Source organism: Indicator indicator, chromosome 22, assembly GCF_027791375.1.
Source record: "Indicator indicator isolate 239-I01 chromosome 22, UM_Iind_1.1, whole genome shotgun sequence".
NCBI lineage: Eukaryota > Metazoa > Chordata > Aves > Piciformes > Indicatoridae > Indicator > Indicator indicator.
This window is the reverse complement of record NC_072031.1, coordinates 18,491,715-18,518,811: the sequence shown is the minus strand read 5'-3', so window position 1 is coordinate 18,518,811 and position 27,097 is coordinate 18,491,715. Positions and strand designations below refer to the sequence as shown.

Sequence of the window (27,097 nt, the reverse complement as noted above, 5' to 3'; positions counted from 1 at the left end):
GGTCCCAGAGCCCTGGAGCAGGCTGCCCAGAGAGGTTGTGGAGTCTCCTTCTCTGGAGCCTTCCCAGCCCTGTCTGGATGTGTTCCTGTGTGACCTGCACTGGATTCTATGCTCCTGCTCTGGCAGGGGGTTGGACTGGAAAATCTCCAGAGGTCCCTTCCAACCCCTGACATCTTGGGATCCGTGATCCTGGATCCTGTGATCCGTGATCCTACGATATCGGTGCCGGGCCCGGGGCTGAGGCCGGCGAGGACAGGCCCGGCCTGAGGTATCGGCCGCGCGCCGCTGCCATGGCAACAACGCGGGGGGGTGGGGGGGATGGGCGCAGGCGGGGAGATGGAGGAGGGCTCGCTCCATGCGCATGCGCCATGCCCGCGAGAACCGCCAACTGTCCCAATTCGAATTCGCATCTTAGGCTTCCAATCACAGCTCGCGGGTCGAGATGGGCTCCCGCCCCCCCTCGGCCCTTCTGGCCAATCACGACGCCTACTGGTTTTAAAAAAAAAGTGCGCGCGGCCGGAGGGCGTGGCCCGGACGAGCTTGGCCAATCGCGAGAACGATACCTGCCCCTGTGGGCGGGGCTGGGGCCGGGGCGCGCGGCCTGCGCCTTCTCTGTGACCCGCGCTGGGCGCCACGGGGGCGGAGCCGACGGATGGGGCGTGGTCTTGTGCGCTAAGCCACGCCCCCCGCCGGCCGGTGCGGGCCCGTCCCCTCGCCGTGCCGCTCAGTCGGAGCCGGTCTGGGCGCGGTGCAGGTGGTCCTCGGTCGCTTCCCGCTACGCGCCGCGATGAAGGCGGGAGGTGAGTGCGGGCTTGCTCTGAGGGTGCCGCGTCCTTTCTCTCTCTCCCTCTCCCGCCCCTCAGCCCTGAGCAGTGCCAGCCGACGCTAGGCGGCCTCTGCCCGCAGCCCCGCTCCGAGCCCCTCTTGAGGAGGCTCTAAGGTGGCATGGAGCCGCGCACTGGGCAGCGGGACCCTCCCGGGCTAGGCCCCCACGGGGACAGCTCCGCTGCGGAGCTCGGCGCCGGCTCGGCGGCGCTCTGGCGGCTGCGCGCCGAAATTCAAACGGTGGCGGCCGCGGGGGGCGGCGGGGCCGCGGCCCGCAGCGGGGTTGGGGCGGCCTGGGGAAGAGGTACGGGGAGTCGGTATGGAGGCTTCTCGCTTCCCAGCGCCCCGCGGAGCGCTGCCTGCCGCCACGGCGGGGCTCGAGGCATCGCTGCCGTGCCCCAGGCCGTTCTTTAGCTTTTCTCTCCCCGAGGACCCCTGGCTGTAGCTGGTGGCTGGGTCTGGGCGCTCCTTGCTTCTCGCTCGGAAGCCAGGCGTTAGGAAGTGATCATCGCGTGTGGAGTAACCTTTAGGACACCTTCACCTTCTCCAGGTGCACGCTGATGTATGGCAGACCTCTTCCATACAGGACGAGAAGTGGATTTGGCTCTCGGGATGGCTGGCACAGGTTTGCCCAGAGCAGTCTGAGGGCTCTCCATCCTCAGAGACCCAAACTGACTGTCCCTGGTCTGACTACAGCTGTCCCCACTGGAGCCAAAGCAGCTGGACTGAGAGGTCTCCTGTGGGCTCTTCCAGCCTGAACCCCTCTGGTTTTGTGAAGCAGCAAATTGCGGGTTTCCCTTTGACTTCCTGTCTTTTGAAATTGAATTTCCCCTGCCCTGAGCTGCCCGGGTACCCCACGCTGCAGGGGCAGTCACATCTGCATTCAGGTTTAAGGGATGTAGCAGTGCAGGAGGCCAGATCTCTTGGGTGGCAATGCTAATGCTGAAGAGCCCCAAAAGTGCTCCATGGAGGGGAAGAGGATGCAGAGGATCACAGTGTTCTGCCCTATGCACACCTAAAAGGTTTTACTTCCATAGGGACAGGTTTTTCATGGGACAGGTAGCAGGTAGAGGCTTCTGGTGAGGTGTTGGCTGCTGTTTTATATAGTGAGGATGATGAAGGGACTGGTGAGGAAAAGGCTGAGAGACCTGGAGCTGGTTGAGCTGGAGAAGAGAAGGCTGAAAAGGGATCTTATGAAAGTCCATAAATATCTGAGGGATGGGGGGCAAGAGGAAGGGGCCAGGCTGTTTCCAATGGTGTCCTGTGACTTCCCTGCCCTCTCACTGAAGTTGTCTGGGAAGAGCTGGAGAGGAATATGAGATCTTTGAGGTTCCCCTAGGGAAGGTTAGAACCAGGAGATGTTAAACACCTAAAGCAGAGGAACAGATGAAAGGGGAGGAATATTCATGGTGAAAAATACTTAACTCTCTTTAAAGTCTGTCTTCACCTTGACCTTTCAGCCACATTCTGCTTTGTGGGGGAAAAAAAAAAAACAACAACAAAACAAACAACTTGAGAGCAGCTTTGTCATAAATGTGGTGCTAAGGGCCACAGATGAGCAAGGGACTTGGTAGTGTTGGTTGGACTCAATGATCTTTTCCAGTCCTGAATGGTTTAAGGTTGGAAGGGGCCTTAGAGATGATGGGCAGGGACATCTCCCAACTGGACTTGGTTGCTCAAGGCCAACCTGGTCTTCAGCAACCAAGTTTAGTGATCTTTATGATCATTCTATTCTCTCAGCTTATGCCTTTCACCCTCTAACCTAGGAAGACCTCACAGCTCTGATTTGGGTCTCTTCAGAGTTATTATGGGGTGGCTTGGGGTGTTTGTTGGTACTACTATTTTGGCCTTGCTCTTTTTGTTCGAATCAAAAATCTTCAAGCTAAAAATCCAGGCTGGGTGCAGAGTAGGTTGAGAGCAGCCCTGAAGAAAGAGCCTTGGGGGTGCTGGGTGCTGAGCAGTTCCCCAGGAGCCAGCAGTGCCCTCCTGCAGCCCAGCAGGCAGCTGTGTGCTGCCAGAGGAGTGTGGGCAGAGGGCAGGAGAGGGGATTCTGCCCCTTGGCTCTGCTCTGCTCACAGCTCACCTCCAATCCTGCCTCCAGCTCTGCTGTCCCCAGCAGCAGAAGGACTCAGAGCTGTGGAGTGAGGCCAGAGGAGGCCACAAAGATGCTGCAAGGGCTGGAGCAGCTCTGCTGTGAGCACAGGCTGAGGGAGCTGGGGGTGTGCAGCCTGCAGAGGAGAAGGTTCCAGGGGCACCTCAGAGCTGCCTGCCAGGACCTGAAGGGATCCTGCAGGAAGGCTGCAGAGAGACTTTTGCTGAGGGGGTCTGGAGCCAGGCCAAGGGGGAATGGTTTGGAGCTGAGGCAGAGCAGGGTTAGAGTGGAGCTGAGGAAGAAGTTGTTGAGTGTGAGGGTGGAAAGGAAAACTTGGGCTGTGGAGGAAGTAAATGCAGTTGTAGCATTTTACCTGCCCACAGTCAGATGGTGAGGTTAGGGCATAGAGGGGTTCTCCCTCTTGAAGCACAGCAATGGTCCCTGGCAGCCCAGAGCCAGCTGTGTGCTGAGCTGCAGCCAGAGCAGGAAAGCAGCAGCACAGGGAGGGGATTCTGCCCCTCTGCTCTGCTCTGCTCAGACCCCACCTGCAGCACTGCCTCCAGCTCTGGGGCCCCCAGCACAGGAAGGACCTGGAGCTGCTGGAGTGGGTCCTGAGGTGGTCATGAAGATGATCAGAGGCTGGAGAAGCTCCCCTGTGGGGACAGGCTGGGAGAGTTGGGGCTGTGCAGCCTGGAGGAGAGAAGGCTCCAGGCAGACTTTAGAAAAACCTTCCAGTACCTGAAGGGCTCCAGGAGAGCTGGGGAGGGACTTTAGACAAGGCCTGGGAGTGGCAGGATGAGGGACAATGGCTTTGAGCTGGGAGAGGGGAGAGTGAGAGTGGAGAGGAGGAAGAAATTGTTTGGAGTGAGGGTGGGGAGACACTGGCACAGGTTGCCCAGGGAGGCTGTGGCTGTGCCCTCCCTGGAGGTGCTGAAGGCCAGGCTGGATGAGGCCTTGAGCAGCCTGGGCTGGTGGGAGGTGTCCCTGCCCATGGCAGGGGGTTGGCACTGGGTGAGCTTGAAGGTTCCCTTCCAACCCTTTGTATGAAGAGGACTTGAGCAGGAGCCATCCCTTGTGAGCCTCTTGGCTTAACTGACTCAAGGGAATGAGTTACTGCCTACTTTGTGGCTTCACCTCCCAGCATTCGGTGTCCTGTGCTCCTCCTCTCCATGATTAACATGTCTGAAGTGTCCCAAGCTGCAGCTGAGAGGTGCTCAAGTTCAGCCATGTTTGTGTCCCCTCTGTGGAGCCTTTTCCCTCTGTGCTGCTCCATCCCTGACTGAGCTGTCTCCTCTTTTTCTTTCCCAGTGATTCACTGCAGATGTTCCAGGTGCTTTGCTTTCCCCTCCAAGAGGAGGATCAGGAAGAGACCTCGTGTCCTGACGCTCTTAAGCCTGCCTGAGGATGTCCTCTTTCATGTCCTGAAAGGTCTCCCTGCTGAGGACATCCTCTCAGTCAGAGCTGTGAGTCTGATGCTGCTTCCCCTGCCATGCACCATGCCTCAGCCCTGCCTTGGGGGCTGGCTGCTCCTGCCAGGATAAAGCTGAAAGCCTCCAGCTGTGCCAAGGGAGGTTCAGGTTGGGTGTTAGGAAAGCTGCTGAAGGGCCTTGGGCACAACTCTTGTGAGTAGAAGGGGTTGGGGGTCAACAGCTTGGATGTCCAGATGGAGATGAGTGACAAGTGAGGTCCCTGTGGGGACCAGGGCTGCTCGGTGTCTTCATCAGTGAGGCAGACAGAGAGGTTGAGGCACCCTCAGCAAGTGTGCAGGTGACACCAAGCTGAGTGGTGTGGCTGATGAGGGTGAAGGATGGGATGTAGGCCATCCAGAGGGACCTGGAGAGGTGAGCCCAGGTGAACAAGGTTCAGCAGGACCAAGTGCAATGAGGTTCAACAAGACCTGCACCTGGGTCAGGATAATCCTTGATATCAATCCAGGCTCTTGGTGAGGAGAGTGAGAGCACAGAAGGCCTTGGGGGTGCTGGGGGGGAGAAGCTGGCCAGGAGCCAGCAATGGGCACTGGCAGCACAGAAGGCCAAGGGCAGCCTGGGCTGCATCCAAAGCAGTGTGGGCAGAGCTGGAGAGAGAGGATCCTGCCCCTCTGCTCTGCTCTGGGGAGACCTCACCTGCAGGGCTGTGTCAAGCACTGTCCTCAACATAGGAAGGACCTGGAGCTGCTGGAGAGGGTCCAGAGGAGGCCACCAAGGTGATCAGAGGGCTGGAGAAGAGAAGGCTGCAGGGAGACCTTAGAGCAGCCTTCCAGTACCTGAAAGGGCTCCAGGAGAGCTGGGGAGGGGCTGTTCAAAAGGGGCTGTGGGACAGACTTGGGGGCAATGATTTGAAACTGGAGCAGGGCAGGTTTAGGTTGGACATCAGGAGGAAGTTCTGCACAGTGAGGGTGGGGAGACACTGAAAGAGGTTGTCCAGGGAGGTGGTTGAGGCTCCATCCCTGGAGGCATTCAAAGTCAGACTGGATGTGTCCCTGGGCAGCCTGCTCTGGAGATGTCCCTGCTGCCTGCAGGGGGTTGGACAAGATGCCCTTGGAGGCTCCCTTCCAACCTGATGCATTCTGTGATTCTGTGAAACCAAATACAGACAGCACTTAAATTTTTGTGTCCCCCAGCAGCAGCTTCATTTGTAGCATCTCAGCTCCAGAAGATCAGCAGCAATGCTGGAGTGCTCCATGCATGTTCCCTGCAGGAGCTGTGCTGCTCCAGCCCTGAGGCTCAACCAATTAGTTTGATTAGGCAGGTAATGAGCTGTAATCAGCTTGTGATTAGTCAGCTAACTGTCTATAATTAGATCAGAACTGTTTCCCTGTTGGTCCCTCTATTTCAGTCCTTATTTATCCACCTTGCAGGTGCACTCCCATCTCCAATACCTTGTGGACAACCATGCCAGTGTGTGGGCCTGTGCCAGCTTCCAGGAGATTTGGCCTTCTCCAAACAACCTGAAGATGTTTGAAAGGTGAGCTTGTAGGAGAGGCTGTTTGAAGGCAGATGTCTACCTGGAGGCCTCTGCCTGGTGGAGTCCCTCAGGGGTCAGCACTGGGACCAGGACCTTTCAGTGCGTTCATCACCCTGGGTGTGGGCACAGAGGGCACTGCCAACCAGTTTGCTGTTGACCCCAAACTGGGAGTAGTGGCTGACACCCCCTCAAGCTGTGCTGCCATTCAGTGAGCTGGGTGGGGAGAAATGGAATGAAATCCAGCAGGGCCAAGGGTAGAGTCTGGCATCTGGAGAAGAACAACACCAGGGAGCAGGACAGGCTGGGGACTGAGCTGTTGGAGAGCAGCTCTGGGGAAAAGGATCTGGGGGTCCTGGTGGCCAGAAGGATGCCCACAAGCCAGCAGTGTGCTCTGGTGGCCAGGAAGGCCAAGGGCATCCTGGGGTGGATGAGAAGGGCTGTGGTGAGTAGGTCAGAGAGGTTCTCCTGCCCCTCTGCTCTGCCCTGCTGAGGACACCTCTGGAATATTGTGTCCAGTTCTGGGTCCCTCAGGTCAAGAAGGACCTCAGGGAACTGCTTGAGAGAGTCCATCCCAGAGGCACAGAGCTGCTGCAGGCAGTGGAACATCTCCTGGGAGGCCAGGCTGAGGGAGCTGGGAGCAGAGGAGCCTGAGGGCTGCCCTCAGTGCTGGGGATAAAGATGTGCAGGGCTGGAGCCAGGCTCTGCTCAGGGATGTCCAGGGACAGGCCAAGGGATACTGGGGGCAAGCTGGAGCAGAGGAGGTGCCAGGGGAACAGGAGGGAAAAGTTTGTCCCTGTGAGGGTGGCAGAGGCCTGGAGCAGGCTGGCCAGAGAGGTTGTGGAGTCTCCTTGTGTGGGGAGCTTCCAACCCCCCCTGGCTGTGTTCCTGTGTGCCCTGGACTGGATGATCTCCAGAGCTCCCTTCCAACCCCTGCCATGCTGTGAGTCTGGGGTTGGAGATCACCATCCCCACAGCCTGGCCTCTGCTTGAGGTGTCTTGTTGGAAGGTGTGGGCTTGGAGGCTCCTACAGATTTCAAGCTCCAAGTGTCTTCTCTTTCCCACCCAGGGCTGCTGAAAGGGGCAACTTTGAAGCTGCTGTCAAGCTGGGCATTGCCTACCTGTACAACGAAGGCTGTAAGTGGGGAAAGCTTCTGCTTGGGTCTGTTGTCTCCTCACCCTCAAACTGTGATGCTGTTGTACCCAGGGAAGTGCTGTGCCAGCCTGCTGCCTTCAGTGGCTGCTTCTGTTTCATTGTCTGTGAAAAGGAGGCTGAGAGGAGACCTCCTGGCTCTCTACAACTCCCTGACAGAAGGGTTGGAGCCAGCTGGGGGTCAATCTTTCTTCTGATGAGGAACAAGTGACAGGATGAGAGCAAATGGCCTCAAATGGCCTCAGGTTGCCCCAGGGCAGGTTTAGGTTGGTCATGAGGAGCAATTTCTTCCCCAAAAGGGTTGTTAAGGCCTGGCCCAGGCTGCCCAGGGCAGTGCTGGAGTCCCCATCCCTGGAGGGGTTTCAGAGCTGTGGAGATGTGGTGCTGAGGGCCAGGGTTTAGAGGTGACCTGGCAGTGTTCATGGTTGGACTTGGGTGGTCTTAAAGGTCTCTTCCAACTAAAGCTATTCCATGGTTCTCTGCCTCTGCAGTTTCACCTTTGGGTGCCACTGCCCTGCTGGCTGTGCCAGCACAGAGCAGAGCTCTGCCAGAGCAGCCAAAGCATAGCTTGGGAATTCAGGCTTAGAACTTACCCTTGGCAAACCTCTGCCTGGCAGCAGCACAAGGGACACAAACTGGCACCCAGCAGGTTCCAGCTGAGCAGGAGGAGAAAGTTGTTTGGTGTGAGGGTGCTGGAGGGCTGGAGCAGGCTGGCCAGAGAGGTTGTGGAGTGTCCTTGTGTGGAGAGCTTCCAACCCCCCCTGGGCATTGTGCTCCTGGGCATTGTGCTGTGGGTGCCCTGCTGGAGCAGGGCTTGGGCTGGGGGAGCTCCAGAGGTCTCTTCCAACCCCACCCTGCTGGGAGTGTGGGACTCTGACCAAACTTGGCTCCATACCTGATGAGTGTAACAAAGGGGACTGAGGATTGCCAGCAGGAGCCTCCTTGCAGAGGGCAAGGTGGGTGGTTTGCAGAGCCTTTTGCTGCCACCCTGACAAGAATTAACCTTGCTTTGAGTGTTGGCATTGGCAGAACACTCCCCAGAACCCCCCAGCTCAGACTAATACATTCCTAAAGACCAACTGTAGTAAGAATTTTCTCCTCTCTTGCCATCTCCATGATTTTTTTTTTTTTAAGGCTCTTGAAGGAAGGTTTGAAATTAGGGAAGGGCAGATTTAGATTGGATGTGGGGAACAAGTTCTGCACCAGGAGGGTAGTGGAACAGGTCACCCAGGGAGGATGTTGAGGTCCTATCCGTGGAAATATCCAAGGTGAGGCTTGAGAGGGCTCTGGGCAGCCTGATCCAGTGGAGGATGTCCCTGCTGAGTGCAGAGGGGTTGGACTGGATGAGCTTTGGAGGTCCCTTCCAACCCAACCCATTCTATGTTCAGTCTCTCCCTGCCTGTCCCCTGCTGTCTCTAGGTGCCAGGCTGTCCCTGTGCCCCTGCCTGAGCTCTGTCTCTCTCTTTGCTCAGTGTCCATCTCTGAGGAGGGGCGTGCAGAGGTGAATGGACTGAAGGCCTCTCACTTCTTCAGCCTGGCAGAGAGGCTGAATGTGGCTGCAGCCCCCTTCATCTGGCTTTTCATCCGTCCTCCCTGGTCCTTGAGTGGAAGCTGCTGTAAAGCTGTGGTCTATGAGAGCCTGAAGGCAGAGTGTCAGCTGCAGAAAGTAAGATTCTCTCCTGCCCTTGGCTTCAGCAGAGCCTGCAAGCTCTTGAATCTCCAGGCAGGACTGGTGTTTCCCCAAGGGGCTCCTGTGCTGCTGGTGCTTCAATGGGTGTGGATCAATCCCTGGAAGGAATTTCTTGCTACTCTCCAGTTCAATTCTCATGAGTGCCAGAGGCTTCTACTGACCCTGCTGAGAGATTCAGCTCTGGCTCAGAGTGCAAAGCACTGAGAAAAGGGTCCAAGGAGAAGGACCTGGCAGTGCTGGAGGACAAGAAGTTCCCCAGTAGCCAGCAATGTGGCCAAGAAGGCCGATGGGGTCCTGGGAGGCATGAGGAAGAGTGTGGCCAGCAGGGCAAGGAAGGTTCTCCTCCCCCTCTACTCTGCCACAGCTGCAGTACTGTGCCCAGTTCTGGGCTCCCCAGTTCAGGAGAGACAGAGAACTGCTGGAGAGAGTCCAGGGGAGGCTGCAAAGCTGCTGAGGGGCCTGGAGCAGCTCTGGGAGGAGCAAAGGCTGAGAGCCCTGGGGCTGAGAGCCTGCAGAAGAGCAGCCCCAGAGGGCAGCTGAGCAATGCTCAGCAAGAGCTAAAGGAGCTGTGGGTAGGGGGCAAGAGGCTGGGGCCAGACTCTGCTCAGTGGTGCCCAGGGCCAGCACAAGGGGCAAGGGGCACAAAGTGGCAGGCAGGAGGTTGGATGTGAGCAGGAGGAGAAAGTTGTTTGGTGTGAGGGTGCTGGAGGGCTGGAGCAGGCTGGCCAGAGAGGTTGTGGAGTGTCCTTGTGTGGAGAGCTTCCAACCCCCCCTGGGCATTGTGCTCCTGGGCATTGTGCTGTGGGTGCCCTGCTGGAGCAGGGCTTGGGCTGGGGGAGCTCCAGAGGTCCCTTCTGATCCCCACTCTGCTGGGACTCAGATTGTGACCAACCTTGACTGCACACCTGATGAGCTGAGTGTAACAAAGGGGACTGAGGGTTGCCAGGAGGAGAAACAGAAGGGTGAGGGAAGGTTGGAAAGCAAACCAAATCCTATGCTGAATTAGCAGCAGAGATTGCTCTGGATCTTTGTCTTTAACCTTGCTTTGTCTTGGTGCTCTCTTCAGGCTCAGAAAGGATCTATCCTCCACTGCCTGGCTAAGGTCTTGAGTCTCTTTGAGGTGAGCAGTTATGTGTTGGGGTTCTGGCTTTGGTGATGCTGATGCCCTCCTACCTTTGATGTCATCAAACCCAGCCCAATGCTCTGGTGGTCCTCAGGGGGCTGAGGGATTTCTGTCCTCAGGAGCTTCCCTCACTGCGTAGTTTGTTGAATTTCCCAAGCTGAAATGAATCTTGGCTTGCAGTGTTGTGTGTCCAGCTCTCAAAGGAAGCCTTCCACTCGTGGTGCACCTCCAAAAATCAAAGCCCTCAGTGACCAGCAAGCCAAAAAGCTTTGGTGTGGCTGCTTGCTGAGCTTGGATCTTCCAAGAGCAGCCCTGAGTGGATATGGGGAGCAGCTCTGAGAGCCCTCAGGGGACTGCCAGCTGCTTGGATTCTGCTCTGTAGCTGCTGTGCAGCTCTGAAGGGGGTGGTGGGAGCTGGCATCCATCTGGCTGGGCAGCAACCACCACCAGCATGCCTTCTCCCCACAGGATGAAGAGAAGAGGAAAGAATCCCTTGAAATGCTTGAAGAGTCTTCAAAGCAGGGTTGTTTAAACAGCTCCTACCTCCTTTGGGAAAGCAACAGAAAGACTGCTGTGAGTAGGGTTTGTCTCAGAGCATTTGCACTCTGACTTCTGGACCTCTGTTACCTGTGGTGAAGGCACACAGGGAAATGGCTGCTCCTCAGCTGACCTCCCTCAGAGCCAGGAGAGCTCTGAGCAATGACTGCTCCTCAGCTCACCTCCCTCAGAGCCAGGAGAGCTCTGAGCAATGACTGCTCCTCAGCTCACCTCCCTCAGAGCCAGGAGAGCTCTGAGCAATGACTGCTCCTCAGCTGACCTCCCTCAGAGCCAGGAGAGCTCTGAGCAATGACTGCTCCTCAGCTCACCTCCCTCAGAGCCAGGAGAGCTCTGAGAACTCTCTCAGATGAGCTTTGGTGTCTGCCTGGCTGTTCAAAGTGAGTCTCCACACTCCTGCTGACAACTGCTGCCTGCTGACCCTGTGGGAGGAGGAGGAGGCTGACAGTAATTCCCAGGTTGCTTTGGGTTGGAAGGGACCCTCCAAGCTCAATCTTGTCCAACCCCACTGGAGGCAGCAGGGACACCTCCAGCTGGAGCAGGCTGTCCAGGGACACAGCCAGTCTCACCTTGAATGTCTCCAGGGATAGGACCTCAACCACATGCCTGCGCAACCTGTGCCAGTCTCTCCCCACCTTCACTCCAAAGAATTTCTTTATTCCTTTCCGCTCTCAATCTCCCCTCTCCCAGCTCAAAACCATTGTCCCACTCCCAGCCCTTCTCCAAAGTCCCTCCCCAGCTCTCCTGGAGCCCCTTCAGGTACTGCAAGGCTGCTCTAAGGTCTCCCTGCAGCCTTCTCTTCTCCAGGCTGCACAGCCCCAACTCTCCCAGCCTGTCCCCATAGCAGAGGTTCTTCAGCCCTCTGATCATCTTTGTGGCCTGTTCTGGACCCTCTCCATCAGCTCCAGGTCCTTCTTATGCTGGGTGCCCCAGAGCTGGAGATGACAAATCTGCCAGAGCTATCTGTTGGAGACCCAGGTGACCTCTCTCATGTCCTAAGAGACCTTGGGCAAAAACTGAAGGAAGTTTCTTAACCAGAGCATTGCTCTCATGATGAGGCAAGGGGCAGAAAGTGTCAGGCAGGAGGTTGGATGTGAGCAGGAGGAGAAAGTTGTTTGGTGTGAGGGTGCTGGAGGGCTGGAGCAGGCTGGCCAGAGAGGTTGTGGAGTGTCCTTGTGTGGAGAGCTTCCAACCCCCCATGGGCATTGTGCCTGTGTGAGCTGCCCTGGGGGCTTCTGCTCTGGCAGGGCCTTGGGCTGGGTGATCTCTGGGGGTCCCTTCCCATCCTGTGACTCTGAGAAGCAGCCTGGCTGCTGTGCTGATGGCTGTGCCCCCAGCAGGGCTGTCTCTGGCTGTTGGTACTCCAGGCCTGCTGGTGATGGAGTAAATCTGTTTGCAATTCCTCTCTAGATGTCAGATCCTGGCAGATACCTCCAAAGCCTGAGGAAGCTACGAGACTATGCAGCCAAGGGCTGCTGGGAAGCACAGGTAAGACTGACTCTTTTTTTTTTTTTTTTTTTTTTTTTTCCCCCAGGAAAAAGACCCTTTTGAGCCATTTCTTTGCTGCCTTGGGAAGTTTAGCCTCCTGCCTTCAGAAGCAGGGCCTAAAGTGCTGAGGTGTATCTCCATATGCATCTGTGTGGTGCTCTGTGGGGCAATCATCTGCTGTGGGTGCCCCTGATTTAGCAGGGGGAGGGGAGGGGTGGCCTAGATGATCCCCAGAGCGTCCTTCTGACCCCCTCCCTATGCTGGAATCTGTGTGAAGAATCATCTCAGAATGGTCTCAGCAGCCTGCCCCCAGAGAATGTCTGTGCTCAGCATTTCAGCCAAACTAAGGAGCACTGATTCAGGCACTTCCTGTTCACACAGTCATGGAATGGGTTGGAAGGGACCTCAGAGATCATCTGCACCAACCCCTCTGCCATGGGCAGGGACACCTCTCAACTAGACTTGGTTGCCCTTATTCAACCTGGCTTTAAACACCCCCAGGCAGGAGGCAGCCACAGCCTCCCTGGGCAGCCTGTGCCAGACTCTCACCACCCTCACACTGCAGAACTTCTTCCTCAGCTCCACTCTAACCCTGCTCTGCCTCAGCTCCAAACCATTCCCCCTTGGCCTGGCTCCAGACCCCCTCAGCAAAAGTCTCTCTGCAGCCTTCCTGCAGGATCCCTTCAGGTCCTGGCAGGCAGCTCTGAGGTGCCCCTGGAGCCTTCTCCTCTGCAGGCTGCACACCCCCAGCTCCCTCAGCCTGTGCTCACAGCAGAGCTGCTCCAGCCCTTGCAGCATCTTTGTGGCCTCCTCTGGCCTCACTCCACAGCTCTGAGTCCTTCTGCTGCTGGGGACAGCAGAGCTGGAGGCAGGATTGGAGGTGAGGTGTGGGCAGAGCAGAGCCAAGGGGCAGAATCCCCTCTCCTGCCCTCTGCCCACACTCCTCTGGCTGCAGCCCAGCACACAGCTGCCTGCTGGCTTCTGCTGCCCTTGTTTGAGTCTGCTAACAAAAAAATCTTCACTTTTCTTTTGTGTTCTCTCTCCTACAGATTGCTTTAGCCAAAGCCTGTGGGAATGGAAACCAGCTAGGATTAGAAGCCAAAGCTTCCAGTGAAATGGTCTCTCAGATCTTTCAAGCCTCCCTGCCTGTCAGCAAGCAAAGCATCTTCACTGTGCAGAAAGGAATGAATGAAACCATGAGGTAAGAGCTTGGACCCAGGAGTGGAGCTGCACAGCAGAAACCTTTGCCTCTTCCCTTTACAGAGACTCAGAATCCTAGAAGGGTTTGGGTTGGAAGGGACCTGAAAGCTCAGCCAGCCCCAGCCCCCTGCCATGGGCAGGGACACCTCCCACCAGCCCAGGCTGCTCAAGGCCTCATCCAGCCTGGCCTTCAGCACCTCCAGGGAGGGCACAGCCACAGCCTCCCTGGGCAACCTGTGCTAGTCTCTACCCACCCTCATGCCAAACAACTTCCTCCTCTCCACTCTCACTCTCCCCTCTCCCAGCTCAATGCCCTCATCCTGGCACTCCCAGGCCTTGTCTAAAGTTCCTCCCCAGCTTTCCTGGAGCCCCTTCAGGTACTGGAAGGCTGCTCTGAGGTCTCCCTGGAGCCTTCTCTTCTCCAGGCTGCACAGCCCCAACTCTCCCAGCCTCAACTAATCTGTAGAGGGGAGGGAGGAAGAGATCCAGGATAAGGTCTGCTGGCAGATGGAAGTTTTTGCTTTCCTCTCCTGTGAGAGGCTCTGCACAGGCAGATAAGCACAGGGATTCTCAGAGGAGGCCTCAGAGCTCTTATTTCAAGCCCTGAGGGACTGAAATGAGGTGTGAGAGGCTTCTGTGTCCACTTGGAGTTAAGTTTAAGACTAGCAAGTTGTTAGAGAGCTGGAGGCCCTGTTTGACTTTTTGGAGCTGTAGTTCCTCCCTAGTTACCTTAGGTGGCCTTTCAACTCCTATTTATCTAATCCCAGACCAGAAGGGATCTTCAATCTCATCCAGTCCAACCCCTGCAGCCAGCAGGGACAGCTGCAGCCAGAGCAGGCTGCTCCCAGCCCCAACCAACCTGCCCTGCACTGCTGCCAGCCATGGGGCAGCTCCCACCTCTCTGGGCAGCCTGGGCCAGGCTCTCCCCACCCTCACTGCCAAACATTTCTCCCTTCTCTCCACTCTCAACCTCCCTCTTTGAGTCCAAACCATCACCCCTTGGCCTGTCCTAACAAGCCTTGCTCCAAAGTCTGTTCCCAGCTTTCTTCTGTGCATCCTTTAAGCCCCAGAAGGTCTCCCAGGAGCTGGTACCAAGGTCTCCCTACCCTCAGAGTCAAACATTTCTTCCTTCCCTCCAACCTGAGCCTTCCTCTTCTAGTTTGAACCATCACCTCTTGCTCAGAATTCTGTCCCCAGCTTTCCTCTGGGCTCTTGAAGCACTGCAAGGCCCCCAGAAGGTCTCCCTGGAGCCTTCTCCTCTCCAGGCTGAACAACCCCAACTCTCCCAGCCTGGCCTCCCAGCAGAGGGCTTCCATCCTCCCAGCACTGCTGTGGCCTCTTGGGGTCGTCTGCTTGGCCTCTCTTGGGGTCCTTTGCTTGTGCCCAATGCCTGTTCCAGGGCACTTTCTTCTCCCATTTCTCAGACACCCAAAGGACTCTGTTAACCCTTTAGGGATCAAAGGCCTCTGCTCAGAGCAGCAGGAGCTGCTTCTGGGAAGCCTTGGGCTTGAACCCTCTTGGGTGGGAGCTTTCCATTGTGGCAGGGCTGTGGTCAGCAGGCCTGGGGAGGGGGCTCAGTGGGCTGGGGGTGGCTGCCAGCTGCACAGCCCCTGTCTCTCTCTGCTCTCCAGGTACATCCTGATCGACTGGCTGGTGGAAGTGGCCACCATGAAGGACTTCTGCAGCCTGTGCCTGCACATGACTGTGGGCTGTGTGGATCGCTACCTGACGCTCAGAGCCGTGCCCAGGGCCCAGCTGCAGCTGCTGGGCATCGCCTGCATGGTCATCTGCACACGGTAGGGCCCTGCCTGGCTGCTGCTCCCCCCCCACCCCAGCACTGCAGCCAGGCCTGTGCTTCCTGCCCCCCTTGCTAACAATCAGACTGGAAAGAATCTTTGCCGCCCCTCTCCTTGCCCTGCCCCTCTCGCCCCTCTCCTTGCCCTGCCCCTCTCGCCCCTCTCCTTGCCCTGCCCCTCTCGCCCCTCTCCTTGCCCTGCCCCTCTCGCCCCTCTCCTTGCCCTGCCCCTCTCGCCCCTCTCCTTGCCCTGCCCCTCTCGCCCCTCTCCTTGCCCTGCCCCTCTCGCCCCTCTCCTTGCCCTGCCCCTCTCGCCCCTCTCCTTGCCCTGCCCCTCTCGCCCCTCTCCTTGCCCTGCCCCTCTCGCCCCTCTCCTTGCCCTGCCCCTCTCGCCCCCTCTCCTTGCCCTGCCCCTCTCGCCCCTCTCCTTGCCCTGCCCCTCTCGCCCCTCTCCTTGCCCTGCCCCTCTCGCCCCCTCTCCTTGCCCTGCCCCTCTCGCCCCCTCTCCTTGCCCTGCCCCTCTCGCCCCCTCTCCTTGCCCTGCCCCTCTCGCCCCCTCTCCTTGCCCTGCCCCTCTCGCCCCCTCTCCTTGCCCTGCCCCTCTCGCCCCTCTGTCCACTACCTACCTGGGCTGTGCTTCCATTCAAACACAACCTCTGCAAACAAGTCCCAGAATAAGAGTCCTTCAGCATGTTTCTCAATGCCCAAATGCTGCCCAGTGCTGGACTGCTCTCAGTGCATTCCATCAGCCATGGAAGGCTCTCACCCCATGGTTAGCAGGAGAAAGCCTGTCAGAAACAGCTGCAGTGGTGGTGTCCCCCACTTCAGTCTACCAGCAGCAGCAAGGTGCTGTAGGAAATCATTCTCCTGAGTTAGCTTCTTAGGGTCTTGCATCTTAGCCTGGGAGGGTTTCCTAAACAGGGAACTGGGAATGTTCTGTTGGGTGCAGAGTGGGTTGAGAGCAGCCCTGAAGAAAGAGCCTTGGGGGTGTTGGGTGCTGAGCAGCTCCCCAGGAGCCAGCAGTGCCCTCCTGCAGTCCAGCAGGCAGCTGTGTGCTGGGCTGCAGCCAGAGGAGTGTGGGCAGAGGGCAGCAGAGGGGATTCTGCCCCTTGGCTCTGCTCTGCCCACACCTCACCTCCAATCCTGCCTCCAGCTCTGCTGTCCCCAGCAGCAGAAGGACTCAGAGCTGTGGAGTGAGGCCAGAGGAGGCCACAAAGATGCTGCAAGGGCTGGAGCAGCTCTGCTGTGAGCACAGGCTGAGGGAGCTGGGGGTGTGCAGCCTGCAGAGGAGAAGGCTCCAGGGGCACCTCAGAGCTGCCTGCCAGGACCTGAAGGGATCCTGCAGGAAGGCTGCAGAGAGACTTTTGCTGAGGGGGTCTGGAGCCAGGCCAAGGGGGAATGGTTTGGAGCTGAGGCAGAGCAGGGTTAGAGTGGAGCTGAGGAAGAAGTTGTTGAGTGTGAGGGAGGTGAGAGTCTGGCACAGGCTGCCCAGGGAGGCTGTGGCTGCCTCCTGCCTGGGGTGTTCAGGCCCAGGCTGGATGAGGCCTTGAGCAATCTGGGCTGGTGGGAGGTGACCCTGCCCATGGCTGGGGGTTGGTACTGGATGATCTGGAAGGTCCCTTCCAGCCTAAGCCCTTTTGTGTTTCTAGGAGCTGGTTCCAGCTTAAAGGAGACATAAGGAGGAGTTCCTGGTCTGTACCTGGGACAGTCCTTCTGAAGCTGTTTCCCAAGTCTCTCAAGGAGTTGTTTAACCCTTTGGGCACCTTGGGTGCCTTTCCCTGCCATAAAAACCTTAATACTGAGGTGCACACCTTCTCTCTTCTGGGGCTGATTGTCCCTGTTGAGCTGCCTTGGCAGTATTGGGTTGGTGGTTAGACTCAATCAGCTTGGAAGGGCTTTTTGAGGTCTAAAATCCTCTGTTCTTTAATATCAAAGCAATGTTGGATTGGTGCTTGGACACAATCAGCTTGGAAGGACCTCTCCAGGTCTAAAGTTCTCTGTCCCTTAATGTCACAGCAGTGTTGGGTTTGTACTTGGACTCAGTGAGCTTGAAGGGACTTTTCCTGGTCTGAAATCCTCTGTCCTTTGCTGTCACAGCAGTGTAGGGTTGGTGCTTGGCTTGGAAGGACTTTTCCAGGTCTGACCCCCTCTGTCCTCTGCTGCCTCAGCTTCATCAGCAAGGAGATCTTGACGATCCGGGAGGCTGTGTGGCTGACAGACAACACCTACAAGTATGAAGACCTGGTGAGGATGATGGGGGAGATCATCTCTGCCCTGGAAGGGAGGATAAGGGTGAGTTTGGATGGACTCTTTCACCCCTTGGGCTCCCTGGAGGTGTTGAAGGCCAGGCTGGATGAGGCCTTGAGCAGCCTGTGCTGGTGGGAGGTGTCCCTGCCCATGGCAGGGGGTTGGAGCTGGATGATCCTGAAGGTCCCTTCCAACCCAGCCCATTCCATGATTCTGTTGGGATGAACACTTCTCCTGCCCTAAGATGTTGAGGTTTTGTGCTCCAGAGCACGCAGGCACAAAGCCCTCTGTAGAGGCTCACACTTAGGCTTGCAGAGGCCATTTTTGTCCTTTACCTGGAGAATGCTTCAGGGTCAGTGTAGCAGTGGGGAAAAAAAACCCAAACCAGCAGAGCTGCCCAATGGAGTGAAAACATCTCTGCTCCTGGGGAGGCTGCAGAGCTGCTGAGGGGCCTGGAGCAGCTCTGGGAGCAGCAAAGGCTGAGAGCCCTGGGGCTGAGAGCCTGCAGAAGAGCAGCCCCAGAGGGCAGCTGAGCAATGCTCAGCAAGAGCTAAAGGAGCTGTGGGTAGGGGGCAAGAGGCTGGGGCCAGACTCTGCTCAGTGGTGCCCAGGGCCAGCACAAGGGGCAAGGGGCACAAAGTGTCAGGCAGGAGGTTGGATGTGAGCAGGAGGAGAAAGTTGTTTGGTGTGAGGGTGCTGGAGGGCTGGAGCAGGCTGGCCAGAGAGGTTGTGGAGTGTCCTTGTGTGGAGAGCTTCCAACCCCCCCTGGGCATTGTGCTCCTGGGCATTGTGCTGTGGGTGCCCTGCTGGAGCAGGGCTTGGGCTGGGGGAGCTCCAGAGCTCCCTTCCCACCTCACCCTGCTGGGAGTGTGGGATGGGCAGCAGGTTGGGTACCCAGATGAGCTCCACAGCTGATCACTCATCCCAGCACCAGCTCCCACTCCACTTAGCCAAGCACCACTCAGCACCATCAGCCCTGCAGCCTGGAGACAGATCTGATGGATCTCTGCTGCCTGTCCCAGATGGGAAGCTGTTTGTCTCTGCAGCCTGCAGAACTGGAGGTTCAGTGGGTTCCTTGGGGTGCAGCTGTGGAGCAGCATCTCCTCCAAACACCTGCTCCACACACTTGGTGCTTGTGTTGTGCTTCCAAGCTTTGCTCTCCTCTGCACTAGATCCCTACCATTGTGGACTACAAGGAGGTGCTGTCAAACATAGCCTCCCTGGAGAGAAGAACTCTTCACCTTTACAGCTTCATCTGTGAGCTCTCAGTCCTCAACACCAGCCTCTGTGTGTACTCCCCAGCTCAGCTGGCTGCTGCTGCACTGCTGCTGGCCAAGATCCTGCACAGGCAAGGTGAGGAACCTTTTTGTCCTTAGCTGGAGCTGCAGCAGGGCAGGTTGGGCTGCCTGGGCCCTTCAGGGAGCCTTTGGGGTGGGTTTTTGGCCAGCCTCATGAAGGTCAACAAGGCCAAGTGCAAGGTTCTGCACCTGGGGCAAGGCAATCCCAAGCACAAATCCAGGCTGGGGGTGAAGGGCTGGAGAGCAGTCCTGTGGAGAAGGCCTTGGGGGTGCTGGGGAAGCAGAGCTGGCCAGGAGCTGGCACTGAGTGCTGCCAGCCCAGCCTCAGCCTGTCCTGGGCTGATCTCCAGCACTGTGGGCAGCAGGGGCAGGGAGGGGATTCTGCCCCTCTGCTGTGCCTGCTGAGACCTCCCCTGCAGTGCTGGGGCAGCTCTGGAGTCCTCAGCACAGACAGGGAGCTGTGGGAGCAGGGCCAGAGGAGGCCACAGCAGTGCTGGAAGGCCAGGCTGGGAGGGTTGGGGTTGTTCAGCTTGGGCAGGAGAAGGTTCTAGGGAGACCTTAGAGCAACCTTCCAGTACCTGAAGGGGCTCCAGGAGAGCTGGGAGAGGACTTTGGAGAAGGGTTGGGAGTGCCAGGATGAGGGACAATGGCTTTGAGCTGGGAGAAGCTGAGCTTAGGTGAGACACTAAGAGGAAATTCTTCCTCATGAGGGTTGTGAGGCACTGGAACAGGTTGGTCAGAGAAGTTTCAGAGGCTCCAAGCCTGGAGGTGTTGAAGGCCAGGCTGGATGAGGCCTTGAGCAGCCTGGGCTGGTGGGAGGTGTCCCTGCCCATGGCAAAGGGTTGGAGCTGGATAGCCTTGAAAGTCCTGCTCAGCCCAGTCTGATTCCATGCCTCTGGCTTGCCTGGAGGGGCTGAGGGGTGAAGAGAAGGGAGGTGGGACACGGGTGTAAGGCCTCAGCAGGAGCTGTGGAGCTGAGCCTCTCTCCCCTCTCAGTAATGCTGCTGAAGGGGACCCCATCAGCACCAGCAGCCTGTGCAGGCTTTGTGCTGAAGGGAGGCTGAAGCCCTCTGGGCACTCAAACCTGTTCCTGAAGCTCCCTGTGAGTGAGCTGTGTGCAGATTCACCCAAAGAATCTCCCCCTGTGTGACTGCTGAGCTGCTGCCACACCTCCTAACCTCTCTTCCCTTCCCCAGCACACCCCTGGAGCAGCCAGCTGGCTGACTGCACTGGCTTCTCCCTGGAAGACCTCCTGCCCTGTGTGCTGAGCCTCTACCAAAAGTGGTAAGGGTTTGGGAGACCTCTCTGGGGAGAGCCCAGAGGGAGGGTTTGGGGTCCAGCTCTTGGCAGACCTGCCAAGGAAGGGGCTGGCTGTGGCAGCTGGGGGTGACCCTGGGGTACAGAAGACTTGCTGGCATGTCTCAGCTTGCCAGACCCCCTGGTTTCAGGAGGGCTGCAGCTGGGTTGGTGGTGAAGCTTCAGGAGGAGTTCCAGGAGTAGCTCCTTTTATAAGGCAGAGATCTGGTTGTGAGCTCCAGGACCAGACATGGAATTAGATGCTCAGAAACCCCCAAGTGTCTGCTGGGCAGCTCTGCTGCCACCAACCTGCCTGGCATGGAGCTCAAGGAGAGGGAGGGAGGGGCAGGGGGGAGCTGAAGGAGAGAGGGAGAGGCAGAGGGGGAGCTCAGGGAGGGGCAGGGGGGAGCTGAAGGAGAGAGGGAGAGGCAGAGGGGGAGCTCAGGGAGGAGCTGAGGGAGGGAAGGGGGAGCAGGGAGGAGCTGAGGGAGGGAAGGAGGAGCAGGGAGGAGCTGAAGGAAGGAAGGAGGAGCAGGGAGGAGCTGAAGGAGGGAGGGAGGAGCAGGGAGGAGCGGAGGGAGGGAGGGAGGAGCAGGGAGGAGCTGAAGGAGGGAGGGAGGAGCAGGGAGGAGCTGAAGGAGGGAGGGAGGAGCAGGGAGGAGCTGAAGGAGGGAGGGAGGAGCAGGGAGGAGCGGAAGGAGGGAGGGAGGAGCAGGGAGGAGCTGAAGGAGGGAGGGAGGAGCAGGGAGGAGCTGAAGGAGGGAGGGAGGAGCAGGGAGGAGCTGAAGGAGGGAGGGAGGAGCAGGGAGGAGCTGAAGGAGGGAGGGAGGAGCAGGGAGGAGCTGAAGGAGGGAGGGAGGAGCAGGGAGGAGCTGAAGGAGGGAGGGAGGAGCAGGGAGGAGCTGAAGGAGGGAGGGAGGAGCAGGGAGGAGCTGAAGGAGGGAGGGAGGAGCAGGGAGGAGCTGAAGGAGGGAGGGAGGAGCAGGGAGGAGCTGAAGGAGGGAGGGAGGAGCAGGGAGGAGCTGAAGGAGGGAGGGAGGAGCAGGGAGGAGCTGAGGGAGGAGAGGGAGGAGCGAGGGAGGAGCAGGGAGGAGCTGAAGGAGGGAGGGAGGAGCAGGGAGGAGCTGAAGGAGGGAGGGAGGAGCGAGGAGGGAGGGAGGAGCAGGGAGGAGCTGAAGGAGGGAGGGAGGAGCTGAAGGAGGGAGGAGAGGGAGGAGCGAGGAGGAGGAGCAGGGAGGAGGAAGGAGGGAGGGAGGAGCAGGGAGGAGCTGAAGGAGGGAGGGAGGAGCAGGGAGGAGCTGAGGAGGAGGAGAGGGAGGAGCAGGGAGGAGCTGAAGGAGGGAGGGAGGAGCAGGGAGGAGCTGAAGGAGGAGGAGGGAGGAGCAGGGAGGAGCTGAAGGAGGGAGGGAGGAGCAGGGAGGAGCTGAAGGAGGGAGGGAGGAGCAGGGAGGAGCTGAAGGAGGGAGGGAGGAGCAGGGAGGAGCTGAAGGAGGGAGGGAGGAGCAGGGAGGAGCTGAAGGAGGGAGGGAGGAGCAGGGAGGAGCTGAAGGAGGGAGGGAGGAGCAGGGAGGAGCTGAAGGAGGGAGGGAGGAGCAGGGAGGAGCTGAAGGAGGGAGGGAGGAGCAGGGAGGAGCTGAGGAGGAGGAGAGGGAGGAGAGGGAGGAGCTGAAGGAGGAGGAGCAGGGAGGAGCAGGGAGGAGCTGAAGGAGGGAGGGAGGAGCAGGGAGGAGCTGAAGGAGGGAGGGAGGAGCAGGGAGGAGCTGAAGGAGGGAGGGAGGAGCAGGGAGGAGCTGAAGGAGGGAGGGAGGAGAGGGAGGAGGAAGGAGGGAGGGAGGAGGAGCAGGGAGGAGCTGAAGGAGGGAGGGAGGAGCAGGGAGGAGCTGAAGGAGGGAGGGAGGAGCTGAAGGAGGAGGAGAGGGAGGAGCAGGGAGGAGCTGAAGGAGGGAGGGAGGAGCAGGGAGGAGCTGAAGGAGGAGGGAGGAGCTGAAGGAGGGAGGGAGGAGCTGAAGGAAGGAGGAGCAGGGAGGAGCAGGGAGGAGCTGAAGGAGGGAGGGAGGAGCAGGGAGGAGCGAAGGAGGGAGGGAGGAGCTGAAGGAGGAGGAGAGGGGAGGCAGGGAGGAGCTGAAGGAGGGAGGGAGGAGCAGGGAGGAGCTGAAGGAGGGAGGGAGGAGCAGGGAGGAGCTGAAGGAGGGAGGGAGGAGCAGGGAGGAGCTGAAGGAGGGAGGGAGGAGCTGAAGGAAGGAGGAGCAGGGAAGAGCAGGGAGGAGCTGAAGGAGGGAGGGAGGAGCAGGGAGGAGCTGAAGGAGGGAGGGAGGAGCAGGGAGGAGCTGAAGGAGGGAGGGAGGAGCAGGGAGGAGCTGAAGGAGGGAGGGAGGAGCAGGGAGGAGCTGTGGGATGGAGAGAGGGGCAGAGGGAGCCCTGAGTGGGGCAGGGGGAGCCCAGAGCAGGGAGAGGCTGAAAGGGGGCAGAGGCAGAGCAAAGGGAGCTCAGAGGGAGAGAAGAGGGTAGCTGAAAGGGGTGGGGTAGAGGGTTGGGGGGAAGAGAGGGAGCTGAAAGGGGCAGGGGGGGAAGAGAGGGAGCTGAAAGGGGCAGGGGGGGAAGAGAGGGAGCTGAAAGGGGCAGGGGAGGAGCTGAAAGGGGATGAGAGGAGTGGGGAGGGAGAGAGGGAGCTGACAGGCGGCAGAGGAGGAGCCGAGAAGCAGAGGGCAAGCAGCTGCAGGGCCCGGGGCGTGTGGGGGTGGGTGCCGGCCGGCAGGCAGGCTGAGCTCTGTCTCCGTCCCAGTTTCCATGACGACATCCCCAAGGATTACCGGCAGGTGTCCCTGACCGCTGTCAAGCAGCGCTTCGAGGACGAGCGATACGAGGAGATCGGCAAGGAGAAGGTGGGCAGGGGGCAGCCCGCGGGGGGCTGCTCTGCTGAGCACTGGCACCCCGGGCAGAGCTGCCACGGGGCAGGAGGGCTTCCAGGAAGGGGCTGAGAGGGCTCCCTGCAGGCCTGGGGAGGAGAGAGAGTCACTGACTGCAGGGGGAGGTGGGAATTGACCTGCAGGGACTGCAGCTGCTCTGTAGCTGGGAAGGACTCACAGGGGGAGATTTGCTCCTGGAAAATACACAGAGCAGGGTGAGGGAGTTCTCCTCTCACAGTCACAGACTGCACTGAACCCAAGGGACCCTCCAAGGTCATCTTGTCCAACCCCCTGCAGGCAGCAGGGACACCTCCAACCAGAGCAGGCTGCACAGGGCCTCTCCTTCTGGAGAGGCAAGGCCACATCTGAGTCCTGGGGCCAGTTCTGGGCTCCCCAGTTCAAGGGAGACAGAGAACTGCTGGAGAGAGTCCAGGGGAGGCTGCAGAGCTGCTGAGGGGCCTGGAGCAGCTCTGTGAGCAGCAAAGGCTGAGAGCCCTGGGGCTGAGAGCCTGCAGAAGAGCAGCCCCAGAGGGCAGCTGAGCAATGCTCAGCAAGAGCTAAAGGAGCTGTGGGTAGGGGGCAAGAGGCTGGGGCCAGACTCTGCTCAGTGGTGCCCAGGGCAGACAGGGCAAGGGGCACAAAGTGCAGGCAGGAGGTTGGATGTGAGCAGGAGGAGAAAGTTGTTTGGTGTGAGGGTGCTGGAGGGCTGGAGCAGGCTGGCCAGAGAGGTTGTGGAGTGTCCTTGTGTGGAGAGCTTCCAACCCCCCCTGGGCATTGTGCTCCTGGGCATTGTGCTGTGGGTGCCCTGCTGGAGCAGGGCTTGGGCTGGGGGAGCTCCAGAGGTCCCTTCCAGCCCCACCCTGCTGGAACTGTAGGAATCTGTGTGATGCTGTAGCCTGCTCCTGGGAATGTGTCTAACTCTGTGGCTCTCTTTGCTTTCCAGGTGATGAGTTACAGCCAGCTCTGCTCCTTGCTGGGTGTCAAACAAGAGGACCCAGAGCCCAGCCCCTTGCACAGGACTGTGGTGGAAATTCAGCCTTTCCTCAGCTCTCCCTGTGGCAAGAGAACTAAAAGGTCAGTCACAGAATCACAGAACTGTTAGGGCTGGAAGGGACCTCAAGGCTCAGCCAGTCCCAACCCCCCTGCCATGGGCAGGGACACCTCACACCACAGCAGGTTGCTCACAGCCACATCCAGCCTGGCTGCAAAAACCTCCAGGGGTGAGGCTTCCACCACCTCCCTGGGCAACCTGTGCCAGTGTCTCACCACCCTCCTGGGGAACAACTTCCTCCTAACATCCGATCTGAATCTTCAGTGTTGCTCCATTCCCCCCAGTCCTATCACTCTCTGACACCCTCAAAAGTCCCTCCCCAACTTCCCTGTAGCCCCCCTTAAGGTACTGCAGTCAGGTCTGGCAGTGCTGCTGAGGATCAGCAGGAGCCTTGCCTCCTCTCTGCCAGGCTGAGCTTTCAGGCTCTAAATGTGATCAATTCTCTGCAATGCCTTTGACAAACCTCCTAAAAAGAGTTGGAGATGAGGAACTTGGCTTCTGATGGATGCCTTCTGCCTTCTCTTGCTGCAGGAGGAGGGAAGACAGCATTCAGGATGACAGAGGCAGCTTTGTGACTACCCCCACAGCAGAGCTCTCCACCCAGGAAGAAAGCCTCCTGGATAACTTCCTGGACTGGAGCCTGGATACCTGCTCTGGCTATGAAGGGGATCAGGAAAGTGAAGGCGAGAGGGATGGAGATGGTGAGAGTTTGATCCTCCTTGGAACAAGGGAATTAAAGCTGTCTGCTGCTCTCCTGCTGCTTTTGGAGCTCTTTCTCAGGCTGCAGAAGCCTCAACTTGTAGCTGGAGAAAAGCTCTTCCCTGGGGCTGTAGCTTTTGGAAGTCTTGCAGAGGTATCTGCTCTGTGCTGCTGCAGAGCATGGGGCAGGGCTCCAGAGATTCATGGAATGGTTTGGAATGGAAAGGACCTTAAAGGTCATCCAGCCCCACCCCCCTGCCATGGGCAGGGACACCTCCCACCAGCCCAGGCTGCTCAAGGCCTCATCCAGCCTGGCCTTCAACACCTCCAGGGAGGGCACAGCCACAGCCTCCCTGGGCAACCTGTGCCAGTCTCTCCCCACCCTCACTCCAAACAATTTCTTCCTCCTCTCCACTCTCCCTCTCCCCTCTCCCAGCTCAAAGCCATTGTCCCTCATCCTAGCACTCCCAGACCTTGTCCAAAGTCCCTCCCCAGCTCCCCTGGAGCCCCTTCAGGTACTGCAAGGCTGCTCTAAGTTCTTCCTGCAGCCTTCTCTTCTCCAGGCTGCACAGCCCCAACTCTCCCAGCTGGGTTTTGTGGCTGCTTTTTGTTTCAAAGTGCCTCTGCCTTCTGATCCTGCTGATAGTGCACTAAAGGTGCTGGTTAGAGACAAACCTGCCCTGTTTGCTCTGCTGGCTCTGGGGCTGGCTGGTTGTGTTCTAAAACACCTCTTGGTGCCCATCAAAACTGTCTGAGGTGGGGAAAAGTTCCTCTTTTAAAGGAGGGTGAGAGCTCAGTGTTCCACCTTCTCCTCCAAGTGGAAGGAGATGGAAGTTTTGTGCTCTTCCTTGCTTTTTTTTTCCTGCTTCAGTCTGTGCTAGAATCAGAATGGGGTGGGTTGGAAGGGAGCTTCAAGATCATCCAGTTCCAACCCTCTGCCCTGGGCAGGGATGCTCCTCCTGGCCCAGGCTGCTCAAGGCCATGTCATAGAATCACAGAATTGTTTGGGTGTGAGAGGCCCTCCAAGATCAAGTCCAACCATCAAACAAACCCCACCATGGCCACTAAACCATGTCCCTAGGTGCCATGGCCACACCTTTCTTGAACACCTGCAGGGATGGGGACTCCACCTCCCTTGGAAGCCTCTTCTGAACCCTTCCATGCTTGGACCCTCCACAACATCTCCAGCCAGCCCCTCTCCCAGTGCCTCCCCACCTTCCTTGGCTTGCTTGGTGTTGCCCAGATCCCACAGTAACCTCTTTGCTTGTCTCCTCCTGCAGTGACAGGTCCCAGTGGGATCCTGGATGTGACAGTGGTGTACATGGACCCTGCAGAGCACTGCTGCCAGGACTCCAGCGACGAGGACAGCCTGGCTGCAGAGTGGGCCCCCTGCAGCCCCCCAGCCTCCCTCCCCCCCAGCCACCCTCAGCTGGAGGCCAGCTCAGGCTACTCCTCTGTCACCAGTGCCAGTCCTGCATCTCCTCTCGAAGGCAGCCTTGGAGCACCTCTCGAACCTACCTCAGTGCTGGCTCTGAGCAGGGGGCCCTGCCTGCCCCCCTCCCTGCAGCCCTGTTTACAGCCCCCCCGGGCTCAGCCCAAGGGGGACAGGAGGCAAGTGAAGAGGAAAAACGTAGCAGGACACAGTGAAGAAAGGGGCACCTCAGGCTTCCTCAGCCTCTGATTCCTGCCTCCTCTTTCCCTTTTCCTGGAAGCAGTGTTCCTGTGCCAGTGGTACAGGGCTGATAGTGAACCAATACCTCCAAGAAGAGTCCTTCCCCTCATCTCTGCCTGTCCCTGGCCTCCAACTCTGTAGCCTCTGGGCCCTTTCCTTCCTCCATAGCTGCCTTTTGAAGTACTCCCTGCTGTCTGATCCTCTGCAAACTAATCTTCCTCTTCCTTCTCCTCTTATGAAATGTTAGAGCTCCTTTCTGTCCTGCCTCTCCTCCCCTGAGGAGAGAGAGAAAACAAAACAAAGAAGCTGTCCTGTGCCTTGCTTTGCTCTGAGGCCCTGGCACCCTCCAGGAGCAAGGAACTGCCTTTGGTGCTGATTGCTGGCTGTGACACTGTGCTTGAATTCTTCCACTTGAGAAGACCTCCCTGAGGTTGTGCTGCCAGCTCCCCTCTCCCTCAGCTGCTCCTTCCCTCTCCCTCTCTGTACCATTTGCTGCACTGACACCAAGGTTTTGAATGGATACAACCAAGAGGTAAATGAAGGCTCCCTGCAGGCCTGAGCTGCTCTCTTACCTACCTCTCAGCTGTGGTTTTAAAGCCCTTTTGCCTCTCTGGCTCTAGCTGCCATGGAAAAAGCCTCCTCCTGTGCCTTAACTGCCTCCTGCCCACTTCTCCAAGACCTCTCTGAACTGTTGCTCTCTGCTGGAACTGCAGCTGAGTGGCCACCTCCAGCCTGTGGCCACCTTCCAGTCCCTGTCCTGCAGAGCCTTCCTTGCTCTTTTCCACTCCTGTCCTGAAGGAAGGTCTCCCTCATTTGAACACTAGCAGCAGGCAGCAGTGCAGGCACTTTGTCCTGCTGGGAGCCCTCAGCTCAGCCTTGCTGCTCTCTCCTGCTCTCTCAAGGGCAAGCAGCTGCTTCTCTGATGATCACAACCCAAACCTGTGCTGCTGCAGTAGGAGTTTGAAGGATCCACCTCCACTTACCTCAGCCTAGCAAGCCTGGGCTCAAGCTCCTTCAGGCCCCAACCCTTCTCCTTGACAGAACAA

The 27,097-nt window shown here is 58.4% G+C and overlaps 1 protein-coding gene across 1 annotated transcript; it reads left to right on the top strand.

Annotated features, from left to right (window-relative positions):
* Window positions 1-787: 787 nt before the first annotated feature.
* On the top strand, window positions 788-26,060 carry CCNF (cyclin F). Its single transcript, XM_054391035.1, has 17 exons — window positions 788-800; window positions 4,226-4,380; window positions 5,775-5,881; window positions 6,948-7,015; window positions 8,504-8,697; window positions 9,788-9,841; window positions 10,313-10,417; window positions 11,810-11,887; window positions 12,937-13,088; window positions 14,719-14,883; window positions 17,051-17,174; window positions 18,302-18,482; window positions 19,624-19,711; window positions 22,506-22,605; window positions 23,573-23,703; window positions 24,212-24,381; window positions 25,660-26,060. The coding sequence occupies exons 1-17, from the start codon at window positions 788-790 to the stop codon at window positions 26,058-26,060; spliced, it is 2,286 nt and encodes a 761-aa protein (XP_054247010.1).
* The last annotated feature ends 1,037 nt before the right edge of the window (window positions 26,061-27,097 follow it).